The sequence below is a fragment of the Benincasa hispida genome, chromosome 10 (assembly GCF_027475165.1).
Source record: "Benincasa hispida cultivar pf3 chromosome 10, pf3_genome.v1.1, whole genome shotgun sequence".
NCBI lineage: Eukaryota > Viridiplantae > Streptophyta > Magnoliopsida > Cucurbitales > Cucurbitaceae > Benincasa > Benincasa hispida.
Window position 1 is genome coordinate 44,256,583 of NC_143487.1, and position 17,968 is coordinate 44,274,550.

The 17,968-nt window shown below is 30.6% G+C and overlaps 2 protein-coding genes across 4 annotated transcripts in view; one reads left to right on the top strand and one right to left on the bottom strand.

Moving 5' to 3' along the window:
* The window catches only part of LOC120087936 (MLO-like protein 13), a 35,831-nt gene extending 26,655 nt beyond the window's left edge, over window positions 1-9,176 (top strand). Inside the window, exons 4-12 of one of the 2 annotated variants that reach the window (XM_039044951.2) lie at window positions 1,753-1,814; window positions 2,365-2,439; window positions 3,276-3,364; window positions 4,061-4,110; window positions 4,214-4,254; window positions 6,019-6,303; window positions 6,390-6,457; window positions 7,570-7,630; window positions 8,909-9,176. In XM_039044951.2, the coding sequence (XP_038900879.2) occupies window positions 1,753-1,814; window positions 2,365-2,439; window positions 3,276-3,364; window positions 4,061-4,110; window positions 4,214-4,254; window positions 6,019-6,303; window positions 6,390-6,457; window positions 7,570-7,630; window positions 8,909-8,992 (815 nt within the window). In that variant the 3' untranslated portion in view covers window positions 8,993-9,176. The remainder of the gene's footprint in view (window positions 1-1,752; window positions 1,815-2,364; window positions 2,440-3,275; window positions 3,365-4,060; window positions 4,111-4,213; window positions 4,255-6,018; window positions 6,304-6,389; window positions 6,458-7,569; window positions 7,631-8,908) is intronic. The other variant, XM_039044949.2, reaches the window with a different exon arrangement.
* A 1,764-nt stretch (window positions 9,177-10,940) lies between these two features.
* Window positions 10,941-14,777, bottom strand: LOC120088821 (protein kinase STUNTED-like). 2 transcript variants are annotated; one of them, XM_090305586.1, is made up of 10 exons: window positions 14,423-14,777; window positions 14,248-14,336; window positions 13,935-14,172; window positions 13,167-13,814; window positions 12,830-13,078; window positions 12,582-12,745; window positions 12,419-12,495; window positions 12,138-12,285; window positions 11,852-12,001; window positions 10,941-11,734 (listed from the first exon to the last, which is right to left on the bottom strand). In XM_090305586.1, exons 1-10 carry the CDS (start codon window positions 14,583-14,585, stop codon window positions 11,495-11,497), a joined length of 2,166 nt encoding a protein of 721 aa, XP_090161712.1. In that variant the 5' UTR covers window positions 14,586-14,777; the 3' UTR covers window positions 10,941-11,494. The 2 variants fall into 2 exon arrangements, with proteins under 2 accessions (XP_090161712.1, XP_038902194.1); XM_039046266.2 differs by having other exon boundaries at window positions 13,923-14,172.
* Between the last annotated feature and the right edge of the window lie 3,191 nt (window positions 14,778-17,968).

A 17,968-nucleotide genomic window follows, 5' to 3' on the forward strand; every position in this document is an offset into this window, starting at 1 on the left:
TCACTCCATGATTTACATCTGATATACCAAAGATCTTGATTTTATTCCACTACAATTTCGTAGTGTTCTGTCACACAATATTTTTTTACAGCAAGCTGTAAATCTTCTTTGGTATTAAACAACATTCTTTTCTGTATTAAACTACAGTTATCTACACTTATATTTCTTTCCTCCAAAGTAGACCCTAGTTCGCACGTTGAATTTATAATTGTCCAATCTATTTGGGTAAACATATCTAATGGTACCAACTCAAGATCATGTTTCCCACTACTATCGTTTCCAATTAATTCATTAACTTCAACGTCAATGTCACTATCTCCATCATTTCTAGGTTTAAGAATAACAAAATCTTCAGGACGCATCAATATATTTATTATGATTTTTTCAACTGCAAACAAAATATTATATATATAAATCAATCTTCATTTTTAAGTTCATAAACATAATATAATTTCTAAGTTCATACACTACATTATAATTACACATTAAGTTCATAAACTACATTAGACAAAATCAGAAAAGTAGCCCAACCAAAATCTAATTTCTAAGTTCATAAAGTACATTAGACAAAATCAGCCCAACAAATAGACAAACATATACATATATTTCTAGATTTAACCCAACAAATAAATCATGGATCCATAAACTACACATTAAGTTTAGCCCAAATGCAAACAATATAAGTACCATAATATATATATATATATATATATATGAAGATTATATATTCGAAAACAACGTAGGAAAATTTTTTTACCACAATCAAAGAGAGGAGAAGCTTTCGGGCGAACGGTTGGACGGACGGTTAAATGGAGGCACACGACTTAAGGTAGAAAACTTTCGGATAATTTGTTTGGATGGACGAACAGAGGAGATTTTCGAACGGAGAAGATAGAAGAAAAGAGGAGGCAGAAGGCTTTCGGATGGAGGAAGAAGAAGACTCGCGGCGGTGTAATGGAGAAGGGACTCGTGTACCGGGTACACGATTATCTCAGTCAACGCTGCAGGACTGCCACGGCAAACTGCGCGTTCCAGATCAACAGGGAATCGTATACCGAGTACACGATTAAGTAATCGTGTACCGAGTCCACGATTTAAAAACCTATTTTTAACAATATTTTCAATCCTATCCTACTTTTGTCAATATATATTAAAATAACATTATTTAAAAAAAAATCTATTTTTCATGAGTAAAGATGTTGAATTCTTAGCTAAATTTCAAAAACAAAAATAAGTTTTTTTTAACAAGTCATAAGTGAGTGATCGGGATCAAGAGGTGCACCGATCATCTCAACTAGGTTTGACACATTCTTAGCACCCTCATAAACTAGTTTTTAAACAAGTTTCTAAAAGCTATATTTTTTTAGTTTTCAAAATTTGACTTGGTTTTTGAAAACGAGTAACAAGTAGATATGAAAGCAAAGAATTTAGAGGGGTAGAAATAGTGTTTATAAGCCAAAAACCAAAAATAAAAACCAAAAAACTAAATGCTTACTAAAGGACCCTTAAAAGGCAGAGGTTGTACCTCTTACCTCTAAGTATATATGTATATATATTAAAACATTATTTCAAATGAAATTTAGGTAACTTTCTAACAAATAAAAGCTAAAATAGAATGAGTGACCAAAAAATAGTATTTTAACAAATAATAATGATTTTCAATTACTATTTCTAGAATTTTATATATAATGTATACTAGATTTTAGCCATGCTTCAATTAAAACTTTTAATTCTCCAATGTTTCTTCTGAAGATGATGAGTTTAAAGAACGTGCCGAAGGATTTTGGAAAAATGCTGCGGTCATAGCTTGGATGGTAATTAAACATTTCTATTATTTGTTTTTTTATTTATTTATTTATTTTTTTTTGATAAATTTAAGAATAAACGATATTTCGACTGTAATTTTTATATCTAACAAATTTACTCTTGATAAAGTTTGAAAAAAAGTTAGAATTTAGTCCTTAGAATTTATAATTAAAATTTAGTCACCGGTTTGATGAAACTCTCTTGAGTAGTCTTTATTGACTATTTGTGAGAATTTTCTTTTTTTTTTTTTTTTTTTTTTTTTTTTTTTTTTTTTTTTTTTTTTAAGAGGGGGTTTCTTCAATATTTTTCCAACTACTTAGTTGGTTTAAAATGTTTAATTGACTTTTTAATATAATAACTATGATATATCTATTTGTTACATTTTCAAAATTATTTCAGAAGAATCAAATAAAATAAATTAGGGATCATCATTAAAAAAATAATTAAAAAGATTTCTCTCTTGTATTTGTCCTTTTTATTATTAAAAAATAATTTATTTATACAATATAAAATAAATATCGAACAACCTCTAAATTCGTTGTATAATTCTTATTTTAGGTTGCATTTGCGAAGCAGTTTCATGGATCAATCACAAAGTCCGATTACATTTATCTTCGACGAGGCTTTATTAAGGTTACAAATAATTTCCATATTACAAAATTGCTAAAAAAAAATATATTTATAACTAATAGCAAAATATCATAGTTTATTTGCAATAGATCGTGATAGATAGCGAAGATATAAATAGTAGTTAATGGCGGTCTATCACAGATAGACTGTCATATTTTACTATTAGATGTAAATATTTTGGTTCTTTTTTCTATATTTAAAAACAACCCTTCAAACAAATTCTATTTATTTATTCTTTAGTTTTCATATTTATTTTGAAGAAAAAAATGCGATGCAGTTGAAAACGGTAATTTAACTAATTAAACATTAATTAATCTAAATTAACTTCTAATTAAATATTAACTAAAACATACTAATTATCCTATAATTCTTCTCATCAAAATGTTTTTACTCTTCTACTTAAATTTGAAATTAAGGTTAAATTATTTGCAACTCCTCAACAATGGAAAAAATCAAATTTCACCTTAAATTTGTATCAGTTCCGATTCGAAATTATCAATTTCATCAAATTTGACCTTAAACTTAAATAAATGTTACAAGTTTTATCTTTGGTTCAATTTCAATTTCAATTAATTTGTTTACTAATGTTAAAAAAGAAATAGAAAAGACTTCTTTTTAATATGTAATTTTTATTAATTCAACTAATAAAATCAAACTTCTAATATCATAAAAGATAACACTAGTCTTATTCGTGGAAAAATTTCTATATCAATTTTGAGAATGAGAGTATGATCTTATAACGAGTTAGTGTTTCAAATTCAATACGATGATACAATTAAAAATTTAAGATAAAAATCAAGTAATTTCAATTTAGATATGTTTGTTTTTTTATGATGCAGAAACATTGCCCAGGGGAACCTAAATTTAATTTCTATGAACACATTACAAAGACATATCAACATGATTTCAAGAAAGTTGTTGGCATAAGGTGAGACAATTTTCATTTACCAGAAACATTTATTAAAAAAAAAATTAGACAATGTTATATTTCCAAGTATTTCTTTTTTTTATTTCTAAAGTTTCTTCTTTTCACTACCTAAAAAGTTTGGGTAGGGTAAAAAAGTAAATGGGACTATTTTTCCAAATAAAAGAAATTTCATTTAGAAAATGGGATCATGGCAAATTTTAAAATAGGTAATTTCAGTATGTTATAAAATTATTGTGTTTCACATCATATGAATATAAATGTTACAAATTTTAATAGAATTGGAATATATAATTCCAAAAATTAAAGTTGATTAAAAATGTTTGTATCATAATTATTTTAAATTGATTAATTGAATGTTAAGTAATTCTAAAAACTAAAAATTGAGTATTAGTGAAAACTCATAGATAAAAGTTTAAATTATTAAAATTTAGAGATCAAATGAAAATCAAATTTAAATCAGATGATCAAGGGTTAAGAATGTAACATTTAAAATTTAAAGACCAAATGAAAACTAAATTCAAAATTTTAAAGATACAATGTATAGAAACTAGAATCAACGTTTTACGTAGTTGATATGTTGGAGCCTTTGTCGAAACTATTGAAATATTATTATTATTATTACTCTTGTGCTTAACTTAAAAAAGGGAAAAAGTTTTTGGCACAATTATTAAACATGAACTCAACATTATTTTGTAGTTGGTATCTTTGGGCTTTTGTTGTGCTCTTCTTGCTGCTTAATCTTGAAGGTAAATATCATGTTTTTACCCTTCCTATCCACCCAAAATTGACCAATTATATCTTACTTTGGATTGCAATACACTTATTTGCAAATGTGATTTACTTTTGTAGGATGGCACACTTATTTTTGGTTGTCGTTTCTACCACTAATTGTAAGTTCTAAATATTAGACTAATGTTTTTTAGTAATATCTAACCAAAAAAAAATTTAATTTCATAGGTAGTTTTATATCTAGCCAATTATTTGCAAAGATGTATTGTAATAAAAGTAATCTTAGTTATATATCTTCCTTAATTACTTGCAAATATTGTTTCTAGGTATGTGTTGACCTCGACCTCTTCTATTTTGTTAGAGATTTGATCGTTCTTTCTTTTCTTTTGAGGATTTGAGATTATCTTTCGATCCGAGTCTGTCCATCTTGAAATTTCTTGGGTCGGTCTCGACCTCTTCCTTTTGGTTGGGGATTTGATCGTTCCTTCTTTCTTTTGAGAATTTGAGATATTCTTCTAATCAAGGTCTACCCATCTTGGAATTCCTTGGGTCGGCTTCGACCTCGATTTCGAGTGAACAAACATGTTTTGGATCCACTTTGCTCTTTTTCCTGTCTTCCTTGTCCATTGCTTCAGCAACTAGTTTTAAAATCTTCAATTTTTCTGGTTTGGGGTCGTGGGGATCTAATTCGTCCACCCCCTGTCCTCGAGCTTTAAATATCTCCTCAGGTCAACCCTCATTTGGTCGAGGCCGAGGAGATTCTTTACCTTGGATTTCTAATGGGTGATTACCTTAATCGATGTCATCTTCTTTGTCTTTCATGGATTGCTTCTCAAGCTGAGGTCAAGGTCGAAGAGCCTCTTCCCTCCGGACTTGTCAATGCTGGTACTCTTGGTCGGATTCGTCTCCATCCAAATTTATATTCATGAACCTTTGACTCATTCTAAAAAGATTTTCCAAGCCTACTCTTGACTATTCTTCCTCACTGACGGCGCCAACTGTTGATGTCAATTTTTTACTAAGCGAATGTACATAATCTCAAAGGGATAACAACAGTTAATTTGTATTTTTTGGGAAGAGAGCTCGCCTGAACAAACAAAAAACTAGACATCTGTGTGGTGTAAGCCACAGCCACTCCAATGCTTAAGTCAAAAGGTTGGAAGGAAAAGATGATATTTTATTTTGGTTGGAGAACTTACTTCATTTGTGCTCTGCTCGGTCTTATTTATAGGTTTTGGCCTTTTCCATATTCCTTATCCAATTAGCACTTTTGACTGGGTTATTTGTTTGGGAAATCTTTTTGGGTCGAGACCGACTAACCCATATTCTTATCCGGCGCTTTTAGGATTTCATCCCTTCTCGATTGAGCCTATGTTGGCCGAACTGGCCTTGGCCATCCTTGATGGGGTTGGCAGGTCTACTTTTCTTTTGGTCTTATTTGACTCCTCTTCATTTGGTGTTTGTTGTCCATTTTATCCTCGATTCCAAGATCCACCCATAACACCATAAATTGACCTAACAAACAAAATCTTGACATTGAAGTATAAAATATTGATTAAAACATAGATGATATATCAAATTTGTTAACTAAACTACTGACATGACTTTTCTCCTATGGATGAAAGAATATAGAGAAAAAAAGTCACACGTCTTCCATCGAATCAACAAATTTTGAATGTTTAATAAGTAATTTAGTTGTCGTCTCAATATTATGTTAGGAAAACGTTCGGTTATAAACCTCAAAGATTAAAATATTTATTTTGAAACGTCAAGAAGTATATATATAAATACCAACTTCTATTTTCTAAAATAGACTATAATAATGATGTAGTTGGGGTTTTTTTTTTAATTTTATGTGAAAGTTTAAGATAAAATAGATGATTTATTAGTGGTGGACAGTAATTAGAGTTGATATGATTGATCAGATGCTACTTCTAGTGGGGGCAAAGTTGGAATACATAATAACACGTATGGCTCAAGAATTAAACTCGAGAATAGAAGACAGAGAAGCACAACAAGACCAAGCTATACATAACAATAATAGATTTCATAGACAACAACGTAAGGAAATAAAAAAACATGGCAGCCGCCATGCAGTGAATCCCTCGGATGAACACTTTTGGTTTGGTTCTCCTTCTCTTGTTCTTGTGTTGATTCACTTCATTCTCTTTCAAAACTCCTTCGAGATTGCCTTCTTCTTTTGGATTTGGGTAACACTCTTTCTCTTTAGTCTTTCCATTCTTTCTTTCTAAAATTATACCCGTCTTTTTACGTTATGGTTCAAAATTATCCGCAGACAACTTATGGATTTAAGTCATGCATTATGGAGAAACCCACGTTCATCATCACCAGACTCATCTTGGGGTAACGCTATTAATCTTCATCTAATTGATAACGATTTCATTTTTACCTACTTTTTTTTTTAATAAAAATAAAATATATGTCGAGAGTAAACTTGCCATTTGTAATTTCTTTATCTATCGTTAAACTTGCCATTTGTAATTTCTTTATCTATCATTTTTACTTTTCAAGTAATATGACTTTTATAGTCAGACCAATGAGTTTATGTTTTTTTAAAATGGTAGTTCCAAATATAGCAATCAAGTCTAAAGTATTAATAGATATATCACAATGCAAAAAAAAAAAATTACAGATATAAAAAAATTTAGATCCAACTTTTGGAGTCTATCAATGACAAACTATATCACTAATATTAATCTATCAGCAATAGAGTCTATTAATGATTGGAAGCGGTAGATTTTGCTATATTTGCAATTCTTTAAAAATATTGTTATACACTTAATTATTAGCTTAAAAATGTTACCCTTTTCAATTTCCCTCTCAAAAAATGTCGATATTTTTGTTGAAAAAAATTTGAGACAGAATATATCTGGATAATCTAAATTTATGTTTTTAGATTATTCAGTAAATATGTATTAATGGACCGGTCTACTATTTTTAGATAGATATTGTAATGTAAACCATGCAATCTGATAAATATTTATTATGTTTCGAGTGATATATCCCGGTTTTGAGCTTTAAATTTTAAGTTTCAAAAATGCATAACTATATTAAAATAAAATAAAATTTTCAATATAATATCTTAGGTTATAAATCTAATTCACTTTTTAAAAATTAAAATATATATTATGCAAGGAATTATAAATCATACAATATAAAATAAATATATTTTTAAACCCTTAATTAAAAATTAATAATAGTTTATATATAACTAAAACTAGTTTTATGGTTTATAAATTTATTATCAAACACAATAAAAAAAATGGTTTAATTTGAATATACTACTAAATAGTAAATATATATTTGAAACTATGGAGTACTGATTCTTTTTTTATATTTAATGTCTTGTTTTCAAATTTTTATTTTCAAACTGACTATCGATAAACTCTTAAATTTTTAAATATTTGTTTATGTAATTAAGGTGACTAACATTTTTCTGAAATTTTTCCACACAGTGCCATTGTCCAAGTGCTATGCAGTTACAGCACATTGCCCTTGTATTCTTTAGTCACTCAGGTTGGTTATCCTTCCTCTTTAATGGTTGAACTAATAAAAATAAATAAAATAACTAAAAATTAATTATTTATTTTCATACTAATTATATACAGAAATAGCAAAAAAAAATAGTGATACATACTGTTAGACTTCTATCAACGTTAATCACAAAGTATCAATGATAGACTTCTATTAATTTCTATCATTGATAGACACTAATAAACTTCTATCCGTCTCTATTAAATAAGATCAAATTTTGTTATTTTATATAAATATTTTTTCTTATTTTTCTATTTTTGAAAATCTCTTTCTTTTTTTTTTTTTCCTTCAATAGTATAGGAAGAATGGTTTGTTAAGGGAAGAAATCAAAATATGTTTCATAACTGTTTTTCTTTTTTCTTTAAAAATGTGCCTAACAATTAGGCATCAAAATTGTAGAAATTTTATATGAAAATTATTTTTTAAAACTAGATATTTAATTTTTTTTTCATATTTAATACACATTTTATATGTCAAATCGATAAAATAAATTTTTTTCTTTATGTTTTGGGATCAACTTTAATCATTATATTTTCGAAATGTCTAGTAGTATCACTTTTTTGAATTTTTGGTATTAGATGGCGCAAAATTTGTACTCAAAATAAATTTTTTCCGACATTTTAAAATTTTAAGTTTTCTTTTACATTTTGTTTATTTCATATCAGCATGAAATTACCAAAATAGTCCACTGTGCATATTGGTTTGGGTCTTGCTCTCATTCTTTATTCTTGCTACTCTCGCTCCTTTAGAGTTTAGGTTTTCTCACTCCTATCTCTCTCTTTTCTCTTACAAGTCATTCTCGCTTTCACTCTCACTCTTTATTTTTTGGCTCTCGCTCTTTTGCTTTTTGCTCTCACTTTTTGTATTAAAAGAAAACAAATAACAAGAGTTGCAAGAATGAAAGTGAGAGCCCAACATGTGTGCATAAAGTCATTTCGATAATTTTCAACAATGGTGATGCAAGCAAAAAATTAAAAACTTACATTTTAAAAAGTTGCCCAAATCTATTTGGGCCTCAATTTTGGATCAACGGTATAATTATCTCATCACTTTTTTAGCAAAACAAATTTCCATTTTACAAACATAAACCAAAACGGTCACGTTTAAAAAGCACGTACATAGACCAAAATTAGCGAATATGTATATAGGAAGTAAAACAAACCAAAATAAAAAAAAATAATCAAATATTTGAATATGGATGGATTTGTCATAGACATAGAAGTTTATTTTGAGTGTTATTTTTTCTTATCAAACTTGAAGATGGGAAGTGAATATAAGAAGCCAATGGAAGAAGATGAGATGTTAGAGGGTCAAGATCACAAAGTGCAAGAAAGAAGCAGCTGAGAATTATTCTTTCATTATTACCAATATTATATCTTTCAACTATATTGATCAATAGGTATATATATGTATCTTTATTCATGAAAGAAACACAATCTTAAGCTATATATGACCAATTCTTTAATACAATTCTTGGAGATGGTCCATGTTAATTGCTCGTTACCTATAAACAAGAAAGGTTTAATCAATGAGATCAATTAAACAACCTTAAAGTGCGTACAACAAGAATCGATCATAACTCAATTGGCATATAGTCAATGTTAATGATGAAGAGGTTTATGGTTTTAATCTTTGCGTCTCTATTATATTAGAAAACGTACAACAATGACGTAATTATGATCTTTTTTTAATGGTGACTTTTCAAGTGAATAAAAATCCGCTTTATATTTGTAAAGCCTTTTCAGACGGGAAGCCCTACATCTTTCCTTCGTTTCAAATTATGAAATTTGAGGAAGTATTATATATTTCGAAAAATTTGTTAAAATAATCTATAAAGTCTCTTAAAGTCTATTATTTGATTAGTCCAAAGAGAACATAGCTTTGATGGTTTACAATAAGGCTCTTTCTTGAGGAAATTTTCAAAATTCAAGAATTGCTAAATATAATTCATATTGATAAATGTTAATATTAACTAATGGTACACGTACCTAGCATGATAAAGTAAAAGACATTTAAAAGAAAAGTTAGACTTTTAGAGAAGAAAAGTCATAATTTTATATCGATTTCTTAGAACTTTTAAATAATACTTGAAAAAAGAAAATTCCTTAATTAGTCTAGTTTATTTTTTAGATTTTTGTAGCTAATAGTTCAAATTTTGATATTTGAGACTAAGAGCGTATCAAGGGTATCTATGAAATATAAAATTATATATATATAATTAAGAATTTTATATATATATATATACTTTATAGCAAAAAATTTTAAAAGTACAAAACACTTTATATATGGACCAATATAAACAACAAACAAATAATTTTTGTATAATATAAATTAATTCTATAATTGATTTTCTTTAATTCGGTGGCAGTATGTATGTACGATGAAAAATTTATAAATTGACGTTTTGCAATTTGTGGAAGGTACTTAAAATTTTGATGGGTTTCTAAAAATAATGAGAGTGAAAATGTGATCCAAGTTAAGATACAACTCAAGGAAGAACTTAATGTATGGTTCAAAGAAGATTAGAAATCGTTCATCATCTATGCATATGTTTTAAGATGGTTATATATAAGTTTTAATTCAGCTTAGTTTCCAATGACTTTTAACATAAAAACATAATTGAAGCAAATTGAAAAAGATCGATGTCCTCTAATAACGTGCCAATATTTTATTGAAAAATCAAATCCAACGACTGGATCGATTTGGTTTGTCAATTTCCTATTGTACCCCTACATTTTACCCTTCCAAAAGTAGAAGATATGTCAATCAATGCTCTATTTGAAACCGCGTAATTTTGGAAGAAATTATTGTTTGCTACCACAAGAAACATAAGGAGTTATTTCAAATCCTATGGTTAAATTACTTATTTAATTTTCAATTAAAAATCATATTGAAAAGTTATATTAGTAAAAACCCTTAACTTTCTTTTCTCTTCCCGATCAACCAAATACAAAATTCTTAAATACATTCAATTCATTTCAAATCTTTCTCGTTCCCGAATGAAATTAAAAATTTATCATTATTTTTTTTAACTTTCTTGTTTTATAAATAGAGAGTAGGTACTCATTAAAAATAAATAAATAAATAAATCTCAAGAGTAGTACAAAGGCAGTCCCTTAGACATCACAGAATTCGTCACAAGTGAAAGGTCAACTTGAGACTCATTCTCATCGGGGCATAGCCTTACTTACAACAACAAGAACCACAGAGAAAAAGATACATAAATTAATTCATATTTTTATTAAGTGTATAAAGTGTCAATTTAATGGAGTTGTTGATGATGGATTAGATATAATACTCGAAAAGATTCTAAAATTAATTTGACACTTTATACACTTTCACTGAAATCACTATTTTACATTCACAGCCACCGTCATCATATGGGCTGCTGCTGCCTTTTTTTGACTAAATCCTAAATACACACCACCCATTCCTTTCCTTTAAATTGGTTCTCATAAAGCTAAATTCACTAAACAAGAAGAAAGAGATCCCCAGGCAGGAATTTTTTAACTTCTCAGAGTACATCAGCTTAGAACTTCACAATAAATTCAGAAATAAGTAGCGTGATATCTACACATGGCCTTTCACATCATCTCCCTTTAATTCAAACCCACAATTTTCAATCAACATCAGCCATTCAATTTCAATCAATACAAAGATTTCAAAAAAGAAAAAAAGGCCCTTCAAGCTAACTACCAAGTCAAGGAGGGGGCAAACCTCTTTCCCTGGACAACCTCTCTACCAAGACCCAGTTTCAAGAATAAAAAACAGAAGGAAGGTGGAAGATGTTAATACCTAAGATTTGGCTGAAAGTCCTATTGATTTGATTGATAGTGTGAGCAATTTCTAGTTAAAGCTTGAAGAGCGGCTGCATCTGCCCTGCAAGTAGTCCTCTATGGAGACGCTTTGTATTCCACTGCCAACAGAAAGTGAGTCATCCTCCAACCCAAGTAAAGCCAGGTTTAGGTGTGATTGGATGTTAGTAGGTAGAGGTTCTCCATCACTTGCATCCAATTCGTCCAATTCATCGATTTGTTGTCTTGCCCATGTTGTTATTTCCTCGTCGCCTTGGAGAAGTTTCAATACCTGCAGTTTTTTTAATAAAATAAATGAATAGGGGAAAGGGAAAACAACATTGATGACACTGACAACCATTGAAGATGGAAAATGCTGAAGGGGTTGCGCATTTAGTTGTCAACTTACCAGGCTGATTTGAGGGCGGAGTCTCGGTGCTCGTCTGATACAAAGGGTAGCAGCCAAAATCATTCGACCTATTTGATCATGGTTGTAATCACTGCCTAGGCTTGGATCTAGTAATTGTGAAACTTTGCCTTCCGTCAAAATTGGCTTTGCCTGTATTACATATGTTACATCAGTTCCATACACAAGTTTTGAACAAAGTTCAGAAGAATTGACTTCATGACAACTCCTACACGCTGTCCCGACCTGGATTGTAATGAATGCTAATGGTAGAAAAGTCGACACTCACCCACATGACAAGGCTCTCCTGCCCCTTGGGACAATTGTTGCTGATTGGTTTTCTACCTGAAAGTAGTTCAAGGAGTACCACACCAAATGCGTAGACATCGATTTTGTCACTCACTTTGCCGTGCATGAAATACTCAGGAGCCAAGTAACTGTCATAAAGGAATGAAGCATGCTCAAAACAATACATTATCAAATATCACGTTTAAGAATATCAAAAGCTTGATAAAAATGAATAAAAACATAAGCTATGTAACATTTAAGTAGCGGAGAAGAACTGCATACCCGAACGTTCCAGCTACGTCAGTACAGGTGATTTGAAAGCACGATGATGCCCAACTAGCAAGCCCAAAATCGGAAAGCTGAAACGGTAAAACATAATCTGTAGTAATCAGATAGAGGAACCCTTTGAAAGATACTACATACAAAAAGGAACATGTCATGAAACCTGTGGTTCGAATTTCTCTGAAAGCAGAATGTTAGAGGACTTCACATCTCGGTGTATCACAGGTTCGTCCCTGCAATTGTGTAGATAGTCTAGTGCTTCAGCAACACCAACTGCAACCTTAAACCTCTCTTGCCAACCAAATGAATCCACATCCTTCTTACAACCTTAAAGGAAACAGCAAGTTGATTGTGAGAATATAGTTAACAAAAATCAAACTAGTCTTCTTCAAAAATAGTACAGATCTTTACCATGAAGATTTTCTTCCATACTTCCTCTTGAAAGAAAATCATAGACCAACAGTAAATTATTGTCCTCCAAACAAAAACCTATTAAAGATATAATATTCTTATGAGTTGAAGTCGCAATGATCCCAACTTCCTGAACAAACTCCTTTAGCACATTCTCGGATGGCTTCAAAATTTTGACAGCAATTTCCTTGCCATCGGGAAGAAGCCCTCGGTAAACATAGCTACTACCTCCTTTACCAACCAAATTCTCTAAAAGACACATACATAAATACTTGTTAGAGAATCATCCAATGCCAAAATAATGAGGATAGAAAGTTGAGAAAAGATAGACACGAACCAGGCATAAAATTAGAAGTTGCCGATAAAAGTTCCTCATAAGTAAACAATCTGCAGGTGGATGAGCATTTATCCTTCAAATCCAATACCTCTTTAGGAAGGCTCTCCCAAATGTGGCTGGACCCATATGGCACAATTGCCCCACAATCTCCATCAATGGTGGAACCCTGATCCTGATCAGAACTGTTCTGTTTCTGATCTGGATAAACCAAAGCTGAGGACGACTGGAAGCTTGGTATGTGCAATACACCTTGGAATGTCGACAATTTCTTTGAAGATTTCTCTGCCTGGTGCTTCGACAAAAAGATCCGTCGCAGAAGTGGCCAACTCGATTTCCAATGCGACGATTCTCGGCTCACAATGGAATTCGACTTCACAATTCCCTGAGGCTTATGAAATGGTACCAAAGCCAATGAATTCTCCACATCATTGTCCTCGGGTAACTCATCCACCAAATCGATTCCCGAATCGTTCCGTTCAAGCAAAGATGGAGCACCCTCAACACAGTCCCTCTCCGTTTTGTCATTACAACCAGAGTCAGATTTCTGTAAACAACGATGACTATCGATAAAGTTTGTAGCCAACCCAACAGCTTTTGTTTCATTAGTTACTTCTACAATGGCAGCACAATTCTTGTCCCCATCCTTGTCTGCTCAGTTAGGCAAAAGAAAAGGAGGGAAAAATCATGACCTAAGCACAAAACAAGAATTCACAGCCTAAAAGCAAAATAAAAGTAAAAAAGTGAAATAATTGCAACCTCGAGACTGGCCTTTATTCGGGAAAGTCGCTAATCTCTGGAAAATAACTTTGCCATTATTAACAGCCAAAACACTGAATCTGCTCGACAATTTTCTAGCGCAGTACTTAGCAACCGAGGCCGACGAACGGATTCTATGGTGAGTTTTAGAAGTACCAAGAATTAGTGAAGCCTCGCCGTAAGAATCCACTTCCCGTCTAATGATTTTCCGAACCGGCGAGCCTCGGCAGACCTTGAGCTTCAAATCAACCTAAACAAATAACAATTCCACGCTCAAATCCTCAGCAAAAACCAAAAGATACTCTCGATTCACAGACATTCTTACCTGCTTCAGGTTGCAGAATCCTTCGTAAGCGGACAACACAGAGTCAAACGACTTCACAAGAGAAAGCAAACTCGATTTTCCCTCAGGAACTACAACAAAAACAAAAACAAAAACTCCACACTCAGCACAAAGAAAACACAAACCACGGAATCAAGGTCGAGAAACAAACAATTACCAGCGGCAGAATCGAGGACATGAAGAGCAATGACGCAATCCCCAGGCTGAGCGACTTTAACAAGCGCCCAAGTGAGCAATTCGCGACTCTGGGAATCCATTTTGACCCCGACGACGACGACAGAGCCGCCGAGGGGAGCGGCGGGGTCAGCGAGCAGCATCATGGGCGCCGCCGGAGGGTGGTGGAGGGAAATGGGTGGGTTTCAGAAGGAGGGAAAATGTTTAGGCGCGAGAGAAGCCATTAGAGAATGAGAAAAGCTTAAGGCATATGTATTATGTAGTAGAAAAGGAAAGAAGCGAATCATGGGGAAGAGAAATCGAGGTTAGTGGTAACTGTATTGGAAATGCCAAGGGCCAAGGGTTTTTTTCCTCTGCTTCATTTATATTTTATCTTTCGTCTTCCATTTCCATCTTAACCGTCTGATTGACCTACTTTTTTTTTTTTTTTTTTCATTTTTCTTTTTCTTCTTTTCCACATGTTTTCTCATTACAATAAATAATACTATTTTTTACCTTATCTTTTATTTATTATCTCTCTCCATATTTTGGGTTTATTTTACCTTAGGTTAAAAGTTTATTCTATTTTACTCTCCGTCCTTTTAATTGCTCTATTTTTAGCTTTTGTTACTATAAATTTTAAGTGAAAGTATATGAACTAAAATATAACCAATTTCAAAATATAAGGACTAAAATGATAATTTGATATTTATTTTATCTAAATTGTAAAAAAACTACTCTGAAATGCCCTTTATTTTTTTTTAAAGTTACAATATAGTCCTCGATCGTTCATAAATGTCTCGAAACTATTCTTATAGTGAACAATTTGTTAGAATATTGAATGAAAAGTTACATGTTTGAACGTCGTTCTTTCAAGCTTAATCCAAATAACTGTTTTAGTCACTAATATGTCTCTTCAAGTCACCACTGTGTCAATTTTTCTGTCCAATATTTTAAATATTTTTATTTAAAATATAATATTATAACTTTTGAAAAAAAAATAGATGTATTTAAAAAGAAAACAAAACAAAGTTGATGAGTATTTCTTTGATGATTTAGCTTTTTATATTTAGTGAATTTCCTGCTTGTAATACAATTTTTAAAAAAAATAGTGGAGTGGTACATGCTAGTTTAAGATTTCTGCTTGCCAAAAAAAACTTTATTATTAAATAAAGTCATTTTTTTTTTAAAACGAAACACATTTATACATCTAAATTTTTGGATTATATTAATAAAAACCTCAAACTAATAAATTTATCAATTTAAATCATAAACTTTTATAAGTAAATGAGGTTAGACTCTTTTATTAACGATTTATAACTATTTTCACTTAATTTAATTTAAAATCACCCAAATAAAAGTATTCTTCTTTCCAAATTATCCTAAAAGTAACGGGACAACTTTTTACTTAGGAGGTGTTTGATAAATGGGTATGAGTTATTGAGTTGAATGGGTATTTATTATCCATGTTTGTGCCCATAAAAAAAACCTATGGATTATTAAAACCACATTTTTTACTCACTCAAAATTTTCATTTTTTATCCCCTCAAAACTGGCTCTAAAAATCAATATATTTTCATTTCTTTCTCTCTTCCCTCATGTTTGCCTGTTTGGATCCAAATCTGTTTTTTTTTTTTTATCATCAAACCTTTAGATTCTATTTTCATTTCTTTCTCTCTTCCCTCATCTTTGCCGTTTGGATCCAGATCTGATTCTTTTTCTTTTTTTTTTTTTTCATACGTCATGACATGTAATTTTTGTATTTGTATTATGACACGGATATTATAAGTATCGAAAAGAACATATATTTTGTGATTTTTTTTTTGGAAACGGCCACATGTTCGGTCGGTTCATATTATTTTTGTGATCTTATGAAAAATGTTATTGTACTACATCACATTCTCACCATCATAATCAAATGAAAGGTAATTATCCTATGTACAATTTCAATTCTAAATATATATTCATATTATATAAAAATAAACTGTATAATATGTGAAATAATAAAGTTAAGTTAGCAAGATTCAATATATATACATACAATATACCAATTAGTAATTGGGATAATTACCTTCAATATATATGCATACATTCAATATATATACATACAATATACAATATACCAATTAATTAAGGAAATATATTTTGTTGGTATGTTTTACCGATTGAAGAGAATTAGAATTATTACAATTTTTGAAAATAATATATGAAACATAATCTATTATGTTCTACAAATTGAGAAAAAAAATTGAGATTGTCCAATTTATGTCATACATGATTTGAGAAAATACGTGTATATTTGAAAATTAATCAACAATAGCAAAGTATAAAACTAAAAAAATAAAAGAATGAAATAAAAAACAAACAGAAAAAAATAGAACTAATCTCATCCACAAAAAACTGCATTAGATCCCCAACTCAACTATGCACAACAAACACAAACAATAATTATCAACTCAACTTAACTCTGCAAACAAACACAGACAATTTAACTCCCCAGATAATTTAACGATAATAATTACCAACTCAACTCAACTCTCTACTTTTATCACGCACCAAATACACCCTTAATTTTTTTATTTTTATTTTTTTGAAATACATAGTGAAAATTCAACAATAACAAAATAATAATAATAATAATAATTTACTTATATTAATGAAAAAATCGTTATTTTTTTTATTCTAGCTCTCTCGAATATTAAGTTGATTTTTCTTTTTAATTCTAGCTCTCTCATGTCAATTTATGTATTTAAGGAAGTTTTACACACTTATGAAAAATATGCATTAATAGTTTTTAAAATGAAATCTTAACAAATAGTGTAAGTTAATTAAATTTTCGACAACTTGTCAAATCCCCTCCCAAATTACCCTCTTAACTCGTAAGGGGATGTGACGGCAGCAGTTACCGACCTACCCACTAGCACTTACTGCCTAACTTAACTATAGACCTGCTTAAAACCTTGTTAAGCAATGAAAACTTAGTAGCACAATAATCTATAACTTGAACCAACAAAAGCAACTTACTTACAAATTCAGAAGTGACAACAAAATATACATCTAACAAAATAACACAAGAACAAATATATGGGTCCCAGAACAATTTCATTAGTCCCATACTTCTTTCACAAACATGTGTACATTAATTACAAGCTTTAACTTAAACTTTCTCCTTCCTAGCCGAGTCTTGAGTGGCAATCAGCAACGAGTTCAACCTCGGAGAATCCGACTGCTGCCTGAAAAAAAAGAAAAATATTTGAAAACGTTGAGTTGGTTGCCCAATGAGTAACTCATAGAAAAACAGTTTGTCTCGTGCCTTTCATACACATATTAAACATGTAAACATGTTTAAATTAGTCTAAAGCAACTTACATAGTAACATACATTAAACATAACATCATAATCATACATATTATCAAACCTTAGTTGAGAACGAGCATTCGTAGCTCAAGCTCCCAACATCCATTCATGGCCATGAGATCCATACTTCGATCCCATTATAATGACTGTGGCTAGGAGGCCCATACTTCAACCTCTCATAGTGAACTACCTG

Excerpts from the sequence above, each read along its gene's own strand:
- LOC120088821 (XM_039046266.2), bottom strand. The coding sequence starts at position 14,585 with ATGATGCTGCTCGCTGACCCCGCCGCTCCCCTCGGCGGCTCTGTCGTC. Across the intron at positions 13,079-13,166 it reads AACTTCTAATTTTATGCCTG|AGAATTTGGTTGGTAAAGGA; the intron begins GTTCGTGTCTAT and ends TGTGTCTTTTAG. Across the intron at positions 12,746-12,829 it reads TATGGAAGAAAATCTTCATG|GTTGTAAGAAGGATGTGGAT; the intron begins GTAAAGATCTGT and ends GTTTCCTTTAAG.